Source organism: Canis lupus, chromosome 8 (genome assembly GCF_003254725.2).
Source record: "Canis lupus dingo isolate Sandy chromosome 8, ASM325472v2, whole genome shotgun sequence".
In the NCBI taxonomy this organism is placed as follows: Eukaryota; Metazoa; Chordata; class Mammalia; order Carnivora; family Canidae; genus Canis; species Canis lupus.
Genome location: NC_064250.1, coordinates 64,460,488 through 64,478,377, shown reverse-complemented (window position 1 = coordinate 64,478,377; position 17,890 = coordinate 64,460,488). Strand labels below are relative to the sequence as shown.

The 17,890-nt window shown below is 53.8% G+C and overlaps 1 protein-coding gene across 6 annotated transcripts in view; it reads left to right on the top strand.

Annotated features, from left to right (window-relative positions):
• Positions 1–17,890, top strand: part of SYNE3 (spectrin repeat containing nuclear envelope family member 3) — a 107,107-nt gene that overhangs the window by 28,213 nt on the left and 61,004 nt on the right. For all 6 annotated transcript variants that reach the window (XM_035719878.2, XM_049113446.1, XM_035719875.2 and 3 more), the window contains exons 2-4: positions 6,535–6,692; positions 16,318–16,490; positions 17,426–17,735. In XM_035719878.2, coding sequence (XP_035575771.2) covers positions 6,549–6,692; positions 16,318–16,490; positions 17,426–17,735 — 627 coding nt within the window. In that variant the 5' untranslated portion in view covers positions 6,535–6,548. The remainder of the gene's footprint in view (positions 1–6,534; positions 6,693–16,317; positions 16,491–17,425; positions 17,736–17,890) is intronic.

Below are 17,890 nucleotides of genomic sequence, written 5' to 3'. Positions count from 1 at the left end.
CCTGTACATTCTCTACACTCTCAGATAATCATATTTGACCTTTGACTATGCTTGCAAAGGTCAGTGCCCTCTGGGTAGAAATCTAGGCATCCTCTGCACTGTGCCTTTTGATGGAGAACTTGGCTTTGGTCAGTTTAGAGAAATCAGAAATGCTGTTTTATGGTCAGTGTCGGGGGCACGAACTGGGCTAGAGAACAGCTGGTTTTCCCTGCCAGTCACCATTTATCCGTGACGGGGGGCTGTTTGAAAATCGCTCTCAGAGCCCTTGCTGTGAAAGCCATCCCTGGCCCGTCCTCTTTGTGGCTGGAATTGTCACGTGGACCCTACAACCCTGTTAGGACACGGGGTGTCTGGTGTGAGCATTCACAAGGCGGCGGGCAGAGGGGGGCCGTGGCGTCCTGTCGGTGTGGCTCTGGGCCCATCCCTCAGCCTCTCTGAGCCTGTGCTTCCCTCCGAAACGGGACAAAGCCCAGCAATTGTTCCCAGCTCTGGATTCAGACATCTTAGCGGCTGTTACAAGATGAAACAAGGTGGTATGAAGCTCTGTCCCCTCCTTTGACACTTTGCTCTCAGAATCACCTTCTCCGCATGCCACGTGAGAGAGGATCCCCCAGGAGCATCCCGGTGCTCCGAACGGTGGCCTCGCCACATCATTGTCTGTCCTCCGTGAACAAAAGAGCGCGTTCCCCGAATCCACTCGGAATAAGCTTTGGGATTAAACCCAGCTGCATGCTCAGTTCCTGAAATTCCATCCGCGTGTGTGAGAGCAGTGGGAATGAGTCGGTGGAAACTGTGGCAGGGCAGGGATGAGTCACCGAAGGGGACTCTGGGTCAGTGCGTGGCGGGGGCCCCTGGCCAGGCCGGCGGAACAGGCACACTGAGCTGTCACTGCCCATAGAGCCTGCCATGGGGGCCCGGGTTTACTCAGGTCTGCATCCTGAAGCCTTCTGGGTCCCAGAACAAATGCCAGTGACCAGGCGCTGCATGACAGGCTGCGTGGCAGCAGGGGCCAGCTTTCTGAGCAGAGGCCCAGATTTACCCTGGAACTTAGATGTTCATCACAGAGGATCTGCAGAGGGCTGGCCGCCCCAGGCTCTCTTGGCTGCATGGACAACCCTCGGGGGGTGGGGGTACGCAAGCAAGGGCGTGGAAGCTGCATAGAGCCATGGTGTTTAAGAGCAAATTTGGACTCTGTCCTGAATTCAAATCCTGCCCATTTGCTACATCCCTCTGGTTTGGGCAGTGTTCTTAGTATCACTGATCCCCAATTTTCTCAGCAATAATGGAGGGGTAATAACAAGTCTCTCACTGGGGCCTTGTGGGATAAATGAGCTAATAGCTCTAAGTCCTTCATCCCAGAGTCAGGCACACAGAATGCCAGATACTTGTTGGTTATCACGATTATTATCCTTGATCCTGCATCCACTGCTTTGGCAGGCCTTTTTGCCTTTCTGAGCCCGTCTCCGTCTTTGTAAATTGGTACCAATAGTGGCCAGCCACGTGACTGCCACTCTGTGGCCCTGACTGTGGCCCTCCCTCTGGCTAGGTCCTAACAGGATGCTTACAGTGCCCAGATCACCAAACGGCGAGCTGAGTTGGAGTGTTGGCGCATTCCCAGAGAATGTGGGATTGAGGCAGGGGACTGCCCCCGCCTGGTCCTTATGGTGTCTGCCCCTTACAGGTGGCCCCTCACCCCACCCTCCGGCTTCAGCTCTGCAGCATCCTGGGAGGGGAAGGGATGGGGAGGGAGGGGCCTGTGCTCACTGAGCCTTCAGCAGACAGGGTTTTGAGCCCCGGTGGGCAGTCAGCGTCCGGCGATACCCAGCTCCTGCTGCCCTTCGTCCCTCCAGTGTAGTGGAGAAGGTGGGGACACCCCGGCCTCTGAACACCTGCCTTCCTGATGAGTCCCCACTACCTTCTAAGAGGAAGGCACAGGCGGAGAGGAGGAGGCTGGGTGAGCTCCCCCCGCCGTGCAGCCGCAGCACACAGCACGAGGGGGAGCCCCACTTCTACTCAGTGGCCCCCTATGTCACCTCCCTCACAGGTCAGGGGTGCCCCGAGGACTCAAGGCCAAGCCTAGCACAGTGTAGGCCCTTTATTATGGCAGCCCTGTTGGTGCCCTTCTCTTCCCTTTAGGCTACATCATGTTTCCAGCACTTTCTGCACACAGCACACGTACTGACCACGCTTCTACCCCCATTTTTTCCTGAACTTTCCCCCTCAGGCTCTGGTTAAGCTCTCCCCTTGTGATCTGGAGGAAGCCTACCAGTCTCGCCAGCCTCCTGCTAGCATGTGGGTCTTGCACACCTCTGGCTCTTGACCCAGGTTCCCTCTGAACACGTGATGTGACCCGACTTGGCTTTATTCTGTGCCCTGGCTTGGCTCGTCTGTTGTCAAGGCAAAAATATCCTGTCCCTTCCCACTGTCATTTGTGACAACAGGATGCTGGAAACCGGGGCAGTTTGGCTGTGCTCTCTCTCCCCTCCAGCAGACCAGCAGCACCCGAGCCGCAGAGGGCCTCGTCCTCCTGCTCAACCCTGTCACCGACGCCTCAGAATAGCCCAGACACACTCCTGGAGGCCCAGCCTCCTGCCACCTGCAGCCGCGCCCCAGGGCTGCTGCTTGGACTTGGAAATGGAAACTTTTTTTTTTTTTTTTTTAAGCCCTGAGTTCTTTTTCTTTCTTTCTTTCTTTCTTTCTTTCTTTCTTTCTTTCTTTCTTTCTTTCTTTCTTTCTTTCTTCTTCCTTCCTTCCTTCCTTCCTTCCTTCCTTCCTTCCTTCCTTCCTTCCTTCCTTCCTTCCTTCCTTTCTTTCTTTCTTTCTTTCTTTCTTTCTTTCTTCTCTTCCAAATAGTTTGGAAAATACATAATCCCCTTTATAATACTATGTCCGTTCAACCAATCCAAGAAGGACAAACAAACTTGCCAAGGATGCTGGTGCTCCTCCGGAGAGGCATGCGTACCACCATGCTCACTCGCACAGCCTTCCTTCCCAGTCCGTGGCCTCCTGCAGCTGCCCCCCCACCCCCGTGGGTGCTGCCCCTCTCTACCCTCCCTGGTCAGGGGCACCTGCTGGAAGCTCAGAGATAGTCATGCCCTCCCTCGACCTGAACCCTCGCTGGCTCTTGTCTCCAGAGGCCAGCCCCGCCTCCTGGACGTGGCTCTGAAGGCTCTGATCTGGCCCTTGCACCCCAACCCCTGTCCAGAGTCCTCTGGTCACCATCTCCCTGTTCCCATGCTCCAGCCTCACCCCCCCACCCCCCCAGTGCAGGAGCCTTCCACTTATCCCACCTGCTCCAGGCCAGGTGACAGGCAGGCCCTCCTTGGCTGTTTCTCAAAGCTCACGTGGTGTTCCCCCACCCCCCAACCCAGGGCTGTACCTCTGCCCCTGGCTTCCACCGGGGAAGTCCACGAGGCTCCCAGTAAACTCAGTTGAGGGATGCTTACAAGGACCAGCAGTCCTGCTCCTTAAATCAATTGTGGATGGGCTTGGCTTTTCTCCTGCCCATTTGATTTTTAGCTGAAAATTTTCCACCCTGTGGAACAAAATAGGCTCTCCTTCCTCCTGGCTGTGAGAAGGCGTAGAGCAGAAATCCCCCCCCCCCCCCCAAGCTCTGGGGACCCAGAGGGAGCTACAGATGGAATTTAGGGGTGAAGACCTTAGTCTTACTGCTGAGAACCTCTACCTGTGAGCAGTTCCTGCCGTCATGCTGGGGGCAGAACCAAAGCAAAGCCCCCTCTCGCATGACCAGCTCGGGTAACGTTGTCACATACGCTTTTATGCTGCATTGCAGTTGGAGATACCTTGAAATGTTGTCCCTCCCCATCACTACTTCAAAATTAGGGTAGTAATAAACCCCACTCTTAGCTCTTTTGATTTAATGCGTTAATAAAAAAGCGTGTGCGCACGCGTGCATGTGTATCTCATTAATTTAGTCTTTTGATAACTATGGGTTTTTAAAAAGATTTTATTTATTTATTTAGAGAGCGAGCTGGGGGCGGGCGGGGAAGGGGCAGAGCAGGAGGGAGACAGAGAATCCCAAGCAAGCTCCCCTCTGAGCTTGGAGCACGACCCAGGGCTCGATCCCAGGACCCTGCGATCACGACCTGAGCCGAGACCAAGAGTGGGATGCTCAACCAGCCAAGGCACCCTGGCCTCCCGATAACTGTGTTTTAATATGATTGATTTCCTTTGTAATTCTTTGCATTTTATGGTTGGCATTTCAAGCCTCTGCTCAGAGAAGGAGTCCACAGAAGTGCAAGAGCGGTCCCACATCCCTCAAAACCCGCACCCTGGCCTGCAGCTCATCCACCTGCTGCCCACGCATGCGTTCAGTGTGCAGCCTTTCTCCCGGGGCCTCTGCAGGCAGGCCTGGCTGGGAGCACGTGCTTCATCCCTGTGCAGGACTCTGAATGGGAACAAAACGGTTGGCAAAACAGGCCAAGAGGCCCCAGGGTCTTGAACGCCACCTGCAAGCTCACAGGCCTTGAGCATTTCCAGCCAGAAGGGCCCTCCCAGGCCTCCCTGCTGTTGTGATTAAGGCTGTCCCCACCATCAGAGGCACGGGGAGACTCCTTTCTGCCCCTCCCATTCCTTTTGCTTTGTAAAGTTACGTAAAAGCCTGAGCTTTTGGAAGCCAATCAAGTCCCAAGCTAGACAAGAGATTAAAGACACAATGAGCCAATTTAAACGCCCGCGCATCCTAATGTGCTTTACAAACGAAGCTTTCAAAGACAGGGAGTGGCTTCAGGGAACATATTAAACTGTTAGAAAAAAAAAAAATCAAAACAGCTCTGAAAGGAAAACAGGACGGGCCACTGAGCTCTGAACTGCAGGCCCAGATCCCACCCCCGCGCGTGGATAGCATCCTCCAGCCTGGAAGGCCTAGCTCGGCGCCCACCTGGCGGGGGTGCTCAGAATCTCAGTTTCTCAATCAATGCTTGTTGAGCGACCAGCTGCTGAACCAGAAGGAAGGGCCGGCACACAGTTCAACCATGTGAAGAAACTGGGTTTGTTTGTTGTTGCTTTTAATTTTTCTTTGTAAAGTGATGCTTGCTCTCTAGAAAACTCACAAAGCGTCTGTGGAAAAACAAGGAAACAAAACCCCCCAGCTGCACGTTTCCACCATCCACAGGCGAATCGCCTTTGACCAACTGGCCTCCAAGGACACTCTGCCAGGAAAAGAGAGGCCTGAGGTCACATGGGCCCCGGCTCGAGCCACTTCAGCCCACACCCCCCCTCTGCTCTAGTTAAGTCACGGGGACTCGTCCTGGCAGGACTGCCCCAGCTCTTCCCATGAGCGCAGTTGCTTGTGGTTTTGTTTGCTTTTATTAGTTGTAGAGTCGTACCTACTAAATACACAGTTTTGCCTAGTTTTTGGGTATCATGTCGTAAGAATTCCCCATCATCGATTCATTTTCAATGTATTTTTGTGGGCCGCTTGATATCCTGAAATGCAGTGTGCCTTCCTTTCCTTACCTAATCCCCCCACTGTTGGGCATTTGCGTATTTCTCGTTTTGTTCTGTTTTCCATGGTGCACTAAACTTTATACCAATTCCGGGCTGTTTCAACATCTGCAGAGCGCTTCCTCTGTGCTAGGCGTTGTGGGAGGTTGGGGATAAGCTACACACAATCCCTTCACCCAAGATGCGGATATAAATAACTTTAATCCAAAGCAGGTTAGCAGGTTATAGTTGCCATAAGCAGACAGCTAGAACTGGAGTACAGAATGGTTTTGCCTGGGCTTCATGGGACTCTAAGAAAGTTAAGTGCGAAAATCTGAGCTTCTGTGTCTGCAGCTAAAAGGTGAGGGTCAGGGAGCAGAGGGCAGCGTCGTGGAGGGCTGGTTTACCTGGTGGCGGGGGGCGGGGGGGGGGCAGTCCATGCTGGCAGGCAGGTGGCCCCTAATACGCCAGAGCAGGTGGGGCTCATCTCAAGTGTAAGGTCAGTTGATTGTCCGTGGCTGCCACAAGCCAGGTGGTGTGTGGCTCGGTGGAAAAACACCAATGATGGTCTGCGGTGGACCCAAGCTGGTGGCAAACTAGCAACAAGACACCTGGCTACATGGTTGGCCCTGACCCTGGGACCTTTATATTCCGGTGAGTTTCCGGGGCCGGCGTCAGCTTGGCCGATGCCAAAAATCGTTTCTTAGGTTAAGGCTTCTGGGTCCATGCAGATCGTGATTCATTATGTCGTGGCCATCTCAGACCACATGTGTTTGGGGATTCTCTTTTGGAGGGGCGCCAACCCGCAGAGACCGGAGAGGGTTGGCCCTGAGTCCCAAGGTAGGGTGAGGGGGGCCAGGGAAGCTGAGAGGCCCAAGAGAATCTTCGCCAGCCCAGTGCCCTGGGCCCCCCTCTCCCTGCTTGGCCACAGCAGAAGCCTGCTTTCCTCCCTGGTCCTTTGGCCTTTTGACACACACAATTGCCGCCGTGCATCCTCCCCAGCTGTGCAGCTGTCCCCAGCATTGGTCCCCCAGCCCCGCTGCCCTACCCCTGCCCCGCCGGCCTGATCTCATGTGGTCTTGTCTTTAGCCCCTGCAGGTGCCATGACTCAGCTGGCCCAGGAGAGCTTCGACAGGAGCGTGGAGGACGCCTGGGAGTGGATGAGGGCCGTGCAGGATCGGCTGCAGGTCAACGACAACACCCAGGGGCCCCGGGCGGCCCTGGAGGCCAGGCTGCGGGAGACCGAGGTAGGCAGAGGCCGTGGCCTCCGTAGCCCCATGGCCTTGGCCACGTCCCTCCCTCTCGGGCCCCACCTTCCTGGACTGTTAAATGGCAGGGTGGACTTGACTCTCGCAAACTTTGATGTGTTTGAATCATCCGGGGATTTGGGTTTGAGGACGGGTTCTGATGCAGAAGGTCACGGTGGATGCCACCCACGGCAATGCTAACCTGCTCCGGGTGAGGCGTCACTATTGGTCCTGGGACCGCACGCTGCCAGGTGCCCTCTGGTTTTCCTGTCCTGGCAGAGGCACCGTGCGGCCAGGTGGGCCCCCAGCCAGCCCAGGTGGGCCAGGCCTGGTGCCCTGCAGCTCCCCTGCTACCCTGGGCCTTAGGTCCCTGCCAGGTCTCGGTGGGCCCAGATCAGCCTTCAGGAAGGTGCGGAAGGGGCTCTATCCAGTTGGAAGTGACCCCCCAGCTTCCCCAAGCAGGGCTCAGAGCCTGTGGGTCTACACCTGTCGGAAGTGCTGGTGCCCAGTGCCTGGCCTGGCATTATGGTGCCCCCATCCAACGGCATCTGCTTCAGGCTTGGAGCCAAGGGGAAGAATGAATGAATGAATGAATGAATCAGAGACCTAGGTCATAGTGTCCATGCCGATGCTAAAGTGCTCTGTGGCCTTTGGCAAGTCCCCGTCCCTCTCTGGGCCTCACTTTCCGATCTATAAGCAAAGCCATGACGTAGGCGTCTCTTGGGTCACATCCACTGGGCTATTGCACAATTCTAACTTGTCACATCACCATGGTCACTTTTGAGGGGGGCTAACCTTTTCCTACACAAACTGGTCTCCTGACCAGGCTAGAAATGGGGCTGACCCCACACTGTGTGCTTTCTTTCTTTTGTGCCTCTTACAGAAAATATCTAGTGCTCTTTTTAAGAAATGGACAGTCAAAATTAAGACATTTATATCACGTTGCTAGGGCTCATCATTTGAGGTTCAACACAACATCGTGAAGGAGGAGCCATTGTCCGTGTTTTCCCATATGGGGAAAATGGGTCTCAGGTCATGTGACTTGTCGAAGGTGGAAAGGTCTCTGGATGGGATATTCCATCCTGGAATTTGAATCTTCTGAGTCCTTGTCAGATGAGCTTTCTGCTTCCCTGCAGTGTCATGTGCTTCTCAGATGATCAGAGACGGGGTATTCACAATAAAACCATGCCTGGCAGGGCAGAGAGCAGGGCATTCTAGTTTCTTGGGTGTTCTGTTTGATAGAACAGCTCACTGGACTTGAGAGAGGACAGACTTTGGAGTCTGGACATCTTGGGTTCAACTCCCAGCTCTGCTTCTTGCTGGCCTCATTTTGCTTCCTTTCTAGAAAGGGGTAGGGCTAAGGATCTCAGAATGGTGCTTCTCATGCCTTCACTGGCCTGGCTCTGGTGGACCAGAGACCTGTCACTTTGAGTCACATTTTTTCACTAGCTTCCCCTGTGTCAGGTGTCAAACTGTGGCCGTGGGACCACCGGGTGATGGATTCATCCCTGGTCCCTGCCCTCAGGTTGCTCCCGACGCAGCCCCTTGCCACACACCTTAATTAAATACAGCCCTGCTCTTCCTGCGAGGTAGGCGTGGAGGGGCCTGCCTCTCTCCATGGCTTACGTTGCCTGCCTCCTGGTGTAGCGCCATCTGAGCCCTCGCCATCCTGGGCCACGTGTCCTTCTATGACAACCAAGACCAGGTGCTTGATGGGCCTGGTAAACGCCCCCCCCGCCCCCCCCGCCTCCACCAAGTGACCATCATGGCAGAAAGATGGGAACACTTTTACGTCATGGTCATAGGTTTCCCAGTTGGACAGTGAAGTGAGCAGAGAACCCAGGGCTCTTGAAAAGCCCCAGTGAGGTCACGTCCTCCAGCCTGGGTGATCAAGGGAGGCCTCTGGGGACAAGTGACTTTGCTATTGAAGCTCATAGAGGAGGTAATCAGCTTGGGGGATGCAGGGGTGAGGGGGGTGAGGAGGGAGCTCCAGGCAGGGACAATAGTGTAGGAAAGGCCCAGAGGTGGGCACAGTCTGTAGCACATGCTCAGAACCTCAACAAGGCTATAGGGGAGCACCAGCCATCAGGCGGAAGCAGGGGACAGGGCCAGAGGGGTGGTCAGGGCTCAGAGGGTGACAGCTTGGAACAGCGAGCCCGGGCGCTTGGACGTCTCTTCTGCAACAGGGGGATGGTGGATTGGAAACTTGGATGGTCAGGGATTGAAGGGACGGGCGAGCCTGGAGTGGGGAGAGGAGTTGGCAACCCAAAGCCCCTTCCCTCGTCAGACTTGGCCTTTGTCACCATCAGCACTGTTATTGTCACCAGCAGGCATTTATCAAATAATGAGTCCTCCCGGATCACTGGGAGCGGGGACCTGACACTCATTCAACACCTGCTCTGTGCTTGGGGCTGCGCTATCCGCTTTCCTGTTTAATTTTACGAAAGCCTGGTGAATGTGGTTTTATTGTCCCTAATTTTCAATAATAAAATGCGGTTCTGAGACACAGCGATGAGCCAAAACTCAAGAAATTGATCTTGGGGGCACTTGAATGGCTCAGTGATGGAGCATCTGCCTTTGGCTCAGGGCGTGATCCCCGGGTCCTGGGATCGAGTCCCACATCGGGCTCCCCTCTGCCCGTGTCTCTGCCTCTCTCTCTGGGTCTCTCGTGAATAAATATATAAAAATCTTAAAAAAAAAGAAAGGAAAAGAAATTGATCTTGTCAGGGCCTGAACCCAGGGCTGAGTCTGGAGCGTTACTGGCCATCCCTGTGTGGGCACCTGGAGCAGGGAGGCAGGTGAGGGGCGCCTTACTCAGGGGCTCACCGCATAGAAGGGGACAGGTATGCACATAATCCACGCCACACGAGGGTCCCATGATGTCATTGATGTTATTCCCCTCCTCTAAAGCCTTCCATGGCTCCCCATTGCCCACCAAGGAGAAAAACCAAACTCCACCTGGCATCAGAGTCTCCCACTGTCTACACGACTCTGCTGGCCTCGGCTTCTCCAGCCATCCCGCCTGCCGAGGGCACATCCTCTCCTGTTAGCAGAGAGCCTCGAGGTCCTCTCAGCAAGCCTCTGGCCTGTGCCGTTGCCCCTACTTGGAATGCCCGTTCGCGTGGGTGTGGCCGTGCTTGTGAAATGAAGCGCTCCTAGCCCCAGCCCCATCTCCTGATGTCTGTCCTGGAACACCGCAGCCCTGCGCGAGTACTTGGTGTCTCGGGAACTAATCCCTTTGGGCCTCACACTCTTACCCTGGCAGCTCATTGCCCTGGGTGTGGGTCAGGCATAAGCCAAGGCGAGGGTGGTCCTTAGGACTTGGAACCTAGGCGGAGGGGTCACATCTTGGGTGCTCCCACGCAGGCTCTCCCACGGGGCTCAGGCGTGCTGTTTTCTGGGCTTTGACATGTCAAAACCAATTTCGCAATAAGAAAGAAAACATTTGGGCAGCCCGGGTGGCTCAGTGGTTTAGCGCCACCTTCAGCCCAGGGCCTGATCCTGGGGACCCGGGATTGAGTCCCGCATCGGGCTCCCTGCAGGGAGCCTGCTTCTCCCTCTGCCTGTGTCTCTGCCTCTCTCTGTGTCTCTCATGAATAAATAAATTTAAAAATCTTTAAAAAAAGAAAAAAAAAAAACATTTCGCTCAGGCCCTCTGGTGAAGGGAGCAACTGGTGACTTTCCTACCTCCCCAGTCCATGGGACCTCTCTCTGGGGCCTGGTGGGGGGCACCCCAGCGGCTCAGTGATGTGCACTCCTGGTAATTGTCTGCCTCAGTGCCAGGATGTGAGTTCCAATCCAGCTCTGATGCCTCATAGCCACGGGGCCAGGAGCACATCCCATGCCGTCCTGCCCTCCCTGCCTTCTGCACGAGGAGTGTTGGCAGCTCTAGGACCCTCATGGTGGTGGAAGCCTTCTGCAAAGGGAGACTGGAGAGAGTGTTGCTCCTGGGAAATAGGACTGGCCAGCTGGGGTTCGAATCCCCACTGTGGCCGTGGCACCTCGGGAGCTCAGCTTGTTGGGGTGGAGGTGGGGGTGCTGGTTGTCACCTTGCCGGAGGGAGGGACCCTGGAGGCGAATGACTTACTGGTGCCTTTGGCAAAGTGCAGGCACCCTGGCAGAGCCAGCCCCATGGGTGAGGTGGTTTCGATGCCAGGATCACATGTGTGCCGACCCTCCCTGCCCATGCCCAGCCTCCAGGAGCTGGTCCCCCGAGTCCCAGCATCCTGTCTCTCTGCCCACTGGTTCCCAGCTCCGTGGCCCTGCACTCGGGGCCTAGCCTCAGCCGGGCTGCTTCCTAGCTGCCTTCCAGGCTCCTGTGTGGTCCGATACAGGCTGTATTTCCCAGAACTTGGCTTCCAGATGTTGGACACACTGTGCCTGAACACATCGTGCTTCTCTGCCTCTGCTCAAGCCCCCATCACAGATGCTTGCGTGTCACTAAGACTCGGTGCCAATGCCACCTATGCACGGAGCCTCCTTGGGTTTCCCCACATCCCTCATTGGAGCTCCGATCATTATTTTGTGGTATCTGTGGCTCATTGACAGTCATCTGTGCTCTCAGCCACAGCCTGCAAGCATCAGGCCTTATTTGTTCATCTGGGACCCCAGTGCCCAACACAGTACCCAGCAGAGTATGGAGAATAGTACCTAGTATAGCACCTAGCACCGTGCCCAGCACAGTGCTTAACTTGGTACCCCATGTAGTACAAAGCATAGGACCCAGCACAGCGCTCAACTCAATGCCAAGCGTAGTACTCAACACAGTGCCCAGCACATGCCCAGCATAATATCCAGCACAGTACCTAACTCAGTATCCAGCACAGTACTGCACATAGTGCCCCGCATAGTACTCAGTATAGTACTGAGCATAGTACCCAGCACAGCGCCTGCCTGGTCTTGGCTGCATTGAGGACAAGCCCTGACTAACCTCGTTCCTCCAGCTTTCCTTATCTATTTGTTCTTCTCTCCTCTGAGGCCTTCTCTCCTCCAACCCCCACCAGTCTGGTCCTCACTGCTCCTTCCAATCAGGGTCATTCTGTGGCTGCAGTTCAAGTACCCCTTCCCAGCGGGCCAGTCCCTCCTGCCACACACTCCTGGATCTTGCTGCTAATCAGCTAGAAAAGAGCCTCCCACCAACCGAAGAGCATGATCACAACAGTAGTGAAGAAAGGCAGAATCTGCTTCTTAGAAGCTTAGGCCCGGCCTCTGGCCTCCTGGTCCCGGGCCCACAGCAAATATCCCGTTGGTTGATGTTTCAGCTTGCGGGCAGATGTGTCAGCTTCGGGCCAGATGGGGCTTGGTGTTCCGCCTGCTTTGGGCCTGGCCGGCTCTTCTCTCTTCGGCAGGGAAGCCGCAGAGCACTCCCTGCCAAGGGCAGGGGAACTTGGGGTCCAGCCTACGCCCCTCTGAGCAGGGAGTCAGAAACGCAAAGGGCCAGAGGCCTAGGGGAGGTCACACAGGATGTGGGAAAGGGGGGCTCTTGTCCTCATGGGGACTTTCCAGGCCCCGCTGGCTCTGTCTCTGGGGCTGACGGAGAGACAGAACTTAGCTTCTTCCCCTACGGCTGTTGGCTCCCTGGTTTATGGAGCTGGATTCTGCTGGGGCCTCATCTGGGCAGCAGGGATAGAAGAGGCCGCTCCAACCTCCACAGAGAACTGGCCTGCAAAGCTCCAGGCTTCTGTGGCTTCCCAGCACCCCTGTTTGTAAAACTGCAGTTCCCATGGCACCCCTCCTGCGAGTTCAGGGTGTGGGCATTATGTCTACTCCTCAACGCTGAGAGTCAGAAATACCAGGTCCTTAAATTAAATCCCAGGGGATGGCAAGTAATTCATTCTGAGCTCACTGTGGGACCCCTGCTCCTGAGTGGTGTGAAGTTCTGTGCAGGGGGTGAGTAATCTCACTCGGCCCAGAACATTCCGCAGTGGCCCTCAGATCTTTAGTCCACACTAACCACTATAGTATCTTTGTCGCCTACGTTGCAGCCTGCTGCTGAGCAGGACTTGGCAATTCTGTTGGGTTCTTGCTGCAGCCATGATCCTCTGGCGTCCTTCTGTGTCCTGACGCTTAGCCGGGATCAACAAGCCAACAGAACCTCTTTCCCCCTCTTGGGGTAGCTCCCTGCTCCCCATTTTCCCTGCCTGCCAACACCCCGCCCCCCGACACACCTAGACCACAGAGGCAGCCTGTGGAAGGAGCTTGTTTAATGCCACTCTTTGATGGCACAGGTAGGAGGCGAAATGCCTCTATCATCATCATCATGGTAGGCCATTCTCATAGGAAGTAACAAAAAGGATTGACACCATTGCCCCTTTGCACATGTTGGAAAAGGATCTACATCATAGCTCAGCCTTTTACAAAGTATACTAACTAACACATCAATGTTTTAAGTAACTATTTTTTTAAAAAATATTTAATTTATTTATTCATGAGAGACACAGAGAGAGAAAGGCAGAGTCATAGGCAGAGGGAGAAGCAGGCTCCCTGTAGGGAACCTGATGCGGGACTTGATCCCAGGACCCTGGGATCATGCCCTGAGCCCAAGGCAGATGCTCAACCCCTGAGCCACTCAGGTGTCCCAGTAACTGTATTTTAAAAAATTAATGGTATAACCCTATGACGTAGACAAAGTGGGAATTGTTATCATTATCTCATGGTGCCAAAGGGAGACCCAGAGTGACCCAGGGGCCTGCTGGGGGCACACAGCTATCAGTGAAGCAGCATCTGGCTCCCCCAACCTGGCCCCGGCCCAATGCCATCCACAGAGAAGAGTCAGAGACAGCCAGCCCACTGGGACTTCATTCTGAGAAGGCTGGCTGCCAGGCCGAGGGAGACAGGCTGGGCAACAGAGCTTGAGCTATCAGCAAATTGCTGTTCAGTAAAGAGGGATCAAGGGTGGGAAAAGACAGTACTAGCAGTGAACAGTCAGTAGCTGACAGTGGAGCGTGGGCCAGGCAATGTGCCCAGGGCTCTCCCAGCATCAGGAAATGTGACCATGACCCTGGGTGGTGTCAGTGTCCTCTTCCCCCATTTCACAGGCCTGGAGCATCTAAGTACCATGAGGAAGGTCTCGCAGGTAGGGGGAAAGGCTCTGGAATTGGAATCCAATTGTACTTTTCACTACAGAGACCATACTTTAGCTGTCAAAGAAATAAATAATGGCAATAAGGACCAGAGCTGATGTTAATCAGAGGCGTACTACTTGATAGACATTGTGTATTCGTCTGGGCCCTCCAAGAGGCCAATGCCAAGATGAGTTTAAAAGCTCAAGATGTTTTAGTACTGGAAGTCCTGCCCTCAGCATCAGATAGCAAAAAAAACAAAAGGCGTCCAAACTGGCAAAGAAGAAATCAAACTTTTATACTTCGCAGACGACATGATACTCTATGTAGAAAACCCAAAAGCCTCCAGCAAAATAAATTGGTAGATTTTTTGCTATAGGAATTCAGCAAAATCGCAGAATATAAAATCAAAGCACAGAAGTCAATTGCATTTCTATACACTGACCAATAAAGCAGAAGAAAGAGAAATCAAGGAATCGATCCCATTTACAGTTGCACTGAAAGCCATAAGATACCTAGGAATAAAAAGCTTTTGTGCAGCAAAGGAAAACAGTCCACAAAACTAAAAAACAACTTATGGAATGGGAGAAGATATTTGCAAATGTCTTGTCAGGTAGAGGGCTAATGTCCAAAACCTAAGCACAACTCATCAAACTCAACACCCCCCAAAAACAAAAAATACTGTCAACAAATGGGCAGAAGACATGACCAGACATCTCTCCCAAGAAGACATACACATGGCCAACAGACACATGAAAAAAAAATGCTCCACATCAGTGGGCATCAGGGAAATACAAATCAAAACCACAATGAGATACCACCTCATATCAATCAGAATGGCTAAAATTAACAAGACAGGGAACAACAGGTGTTGGCGAGGATGTGGACAAAGGGGAACCCTCTTACACTGTTGGTGGGGACGCAAACTGGTGCAGCCACCTGGAAAACAGTGTGGAGGGTCCTCACGAAGTTAAAAATAGAGCTACCCTATGACCCAGCAATTGGTATTTATCCAAGGGATACAATCATAGTGACTTGAAGGAGCTCCTGTACCCCAATGTTTATAGCAGCAAGGTCCACAATAGCCAATAGTTTTTCCATCTATGGAAAGATCCTAGATGTCCACTGACAGATGAATGGATAAAGAAGATGTGGTCTATATATTTGTACACACACACACACACACACACACACACACACAGAGTGGAATATTACTCAGCCACCAAAAACAATGAAATCTTGCCATTTACAATGACCTGGGTGGAATTAGAGTGTATTATGCTAAGTGAAATAAGTCAATCAGAGAAAGACAAATACCATATGATTTCACTCATATGTGGAATTTAAGAAGCAGAACAGGTGAACAGAAGGGAGGGAAGGAAAAATCAAATCAGATGAAAACAGAGAAGGGGGCAAACCATAAAGACTCTTAACTCTGGGAAACAAACTGAAGGTTGCTGGAGGGGAGGGAGGTGGGGGATGGGGTAACTGGGTGATGGGCACGAAGGGAGGCACGTGATGGAATGAGCACTGTTATATGATGAACTGATGAATCACTGATCTCTACCTTTGAAACTAATAATACACTATGTGTTAATTAAATTGAATTTAAATAAATTTTTTTTTTTAAAAAAAGCTCAAGACAGGGCAGCCCGGATGGCTCAGCAGTTTAGCGCTGCCTTCAGTCCAGGGCGTGATCCCGGAGACCCAGGATCGAGTCCCACGTTTGGCTCCCTGCATGGAGCCTGCTTCTCCCTCTGCCTGTGTCTCTGCCTCTCTCTCTGTGTGTGTCTCTATGAATAAATAAATAAAATCTTTAAAAAAAAAAAAGCTCAAGACATTTGATAGGGAAATGTCTATGAAATAAACCAGGTTGGGAGCTCAATGAGGCTGGGAATGGGGAGATCTGTCCAAAGCAGGTCTGACCCCCCAATCCAGGAGACCGGGAAGTGTCTGTGATTGTGATGTGATTCTAAGGGAGTCTGGCCAGGCCTTGGGGCCTCCGGGACCAGTCACCCATCAGAGGAGCCCAAAGTCCCACAGGCACAGGCCTGCCTTGGCGTTCTTGCCTCGTCACTGGTGGGAGCAGCCGAGGGGCCCTGGCTCAAGCCCACTCCCTGCAGTAGATCCGAGAGGCAGATCCTCACAGCCCCCTACACTGCGACATACACCTCACATTTTGTCATTTCATATTGAAAAAAAAAAATCTGGGAGCTAGGTACTAAGAATGATCCCATTTTACAAATGAGAAAATCGAGTCCAGGACGATGATGAAACTTGCCTGAGTTCACACAGCTGGAAGTGGCCAAGTAGGGAAGGGAAGAGAGTTAGATCATCACACGGCCCTGAGGTGGTCGCTCATCTCCCTGGCTCCCCGCTTCCAGCCTCAAGGCCGTTAGCTAACTGCCCACCGTCACAGGAGAAGGTGCAGGGGCCTTTGATTTGAACCCCAGCTCCTCTGGCCTCAGAGTCCTGGCTCTTTCCATCAAGTCACTGTCTTGCCAAAGCTCTGGCTGCTTGTATTTTGTCTAATTCCTGGAAACTGGTATTTGTGTCCACAACAGAAAATATGCCAGCTGGAGCCGGAGGGGCGCGTGAAGGTGGACCTGGTGCTGCGGGCGGCTGAAGCCCTCCTGGTGTGCTGCCATGAGGACCAGAAGCCCGCGATCCTGGCCCAGCTGAAGGACCTCAAAGCCCAGTGGGAGGAGACGGTCACTTACATGACTCACTGTCACAGGTAGGGTGGCTGGGGACCCTGCCAGGCCTTTGCAGCTGCCGTGGACCCTCCTCGTCCGCCACCACACTGTCCTGGGGCCTCCACCCAAGGGACGTTTCTCCAGGCCTGGGATGGCTGGGAACAGGATGTTCTCTTGGGATTTGGGCCAGCCCCGCCCGCCTCTTTCTAATTATAATCAAGCTTAATGATGATAATGGACAGTGGGAGCCCATCGTGTTTTGCCAACAATGAAGTCTTAGTAGACTTGCCATGTGTTCATCCTCCAGCACGATGGCAGAGTGGCTCTGGCGTGAAAAGGCTCTTGCCTTGCTAGCAATTTAGCCTAGATTCTCTGCCTATACCTGGGGGCCAGGGAGGGAGGGGAGGTTACACCGACCTGAGGTTGCCTCTTGCTCTGCTGGTTATTTGCTGTGTGGTCTTGGGAAAGTTACTTGGCTTCTCTGAGCCTCAGGCTCCTCATCTGGACAATGGGTATAATCAAGCGTTCCTTGGCGGCTGTCAGCAAGATGGAAGAGGATAACAAATGTCAAGGGCAAGGCATAGTAGGCCTGCAGCAGACAGGAGCTGCTGACATCCCCTCCATCTTTATAAAACCAGAACGCTGCGTAGCCGGGGTGACTTTGCACGGTGCTGTTTGCGTTTCGAACCCTTTCACTTGGAATTCCAAAGTGGTTTGATGTTGGCTGGAGAGATGAGGCCATCTCCTATATAACGGATGGGGAAACTGAGGTGGGCAAGGAGGCAGAGAGATGCAGCAAGCTCCGGGCCCCTCTGGGACCCACTCATGGGCCCCCAGCTTTCGGCCCTGCTGAGCAGTGACAAGCCCCCAGATACTGCCGCCCAGGTGACTGTGAGGCCCCGAGACGGTGTCATTGTGCCCCTGGCACCGGGGCCAGGTGGGCAGGGGGCTCACGGCCCGTGCTCTCTGTCCACAGCCGCATCGAGTGGGTGTGGCTGCACTGGAGCGAGTATCTGCTGGCTCGGGATGAGTTCTACCGCTGGTTCCAGAAGATGCTGGAGGTGCTGGAGGTCCCCGCGGAGCTGCAGCTGGGCCTGAAAGAGAAGCAGTGGCAGCTGAGCCACGCCCAGGTGCTGCTGCACAACGTGGGCAACGAGGCGGTGCTCCTTGACCGGCTGCTGGAGGAGGCGGCTTCCCTGTTCAACAGGATCGGGGACCCCAGTGTGGACGAGGATGCCCAGAAGAGGATGAAGGCTGAGTACAGTGCCGTGAAGGCCAAAGCTCAGGTGCGTGAGATGCTGGTGGCGGACTCATTCTTCACCCCTGTGCCCACTTACCTGCCTCTGTCTCCCCATGCAGCCACCCTTTTGCTCCCTAGACATTGATCCCCTGTGTACTCGCCATCGACTCACCGAACTCCTGCTGACCCACTGGCCACCAC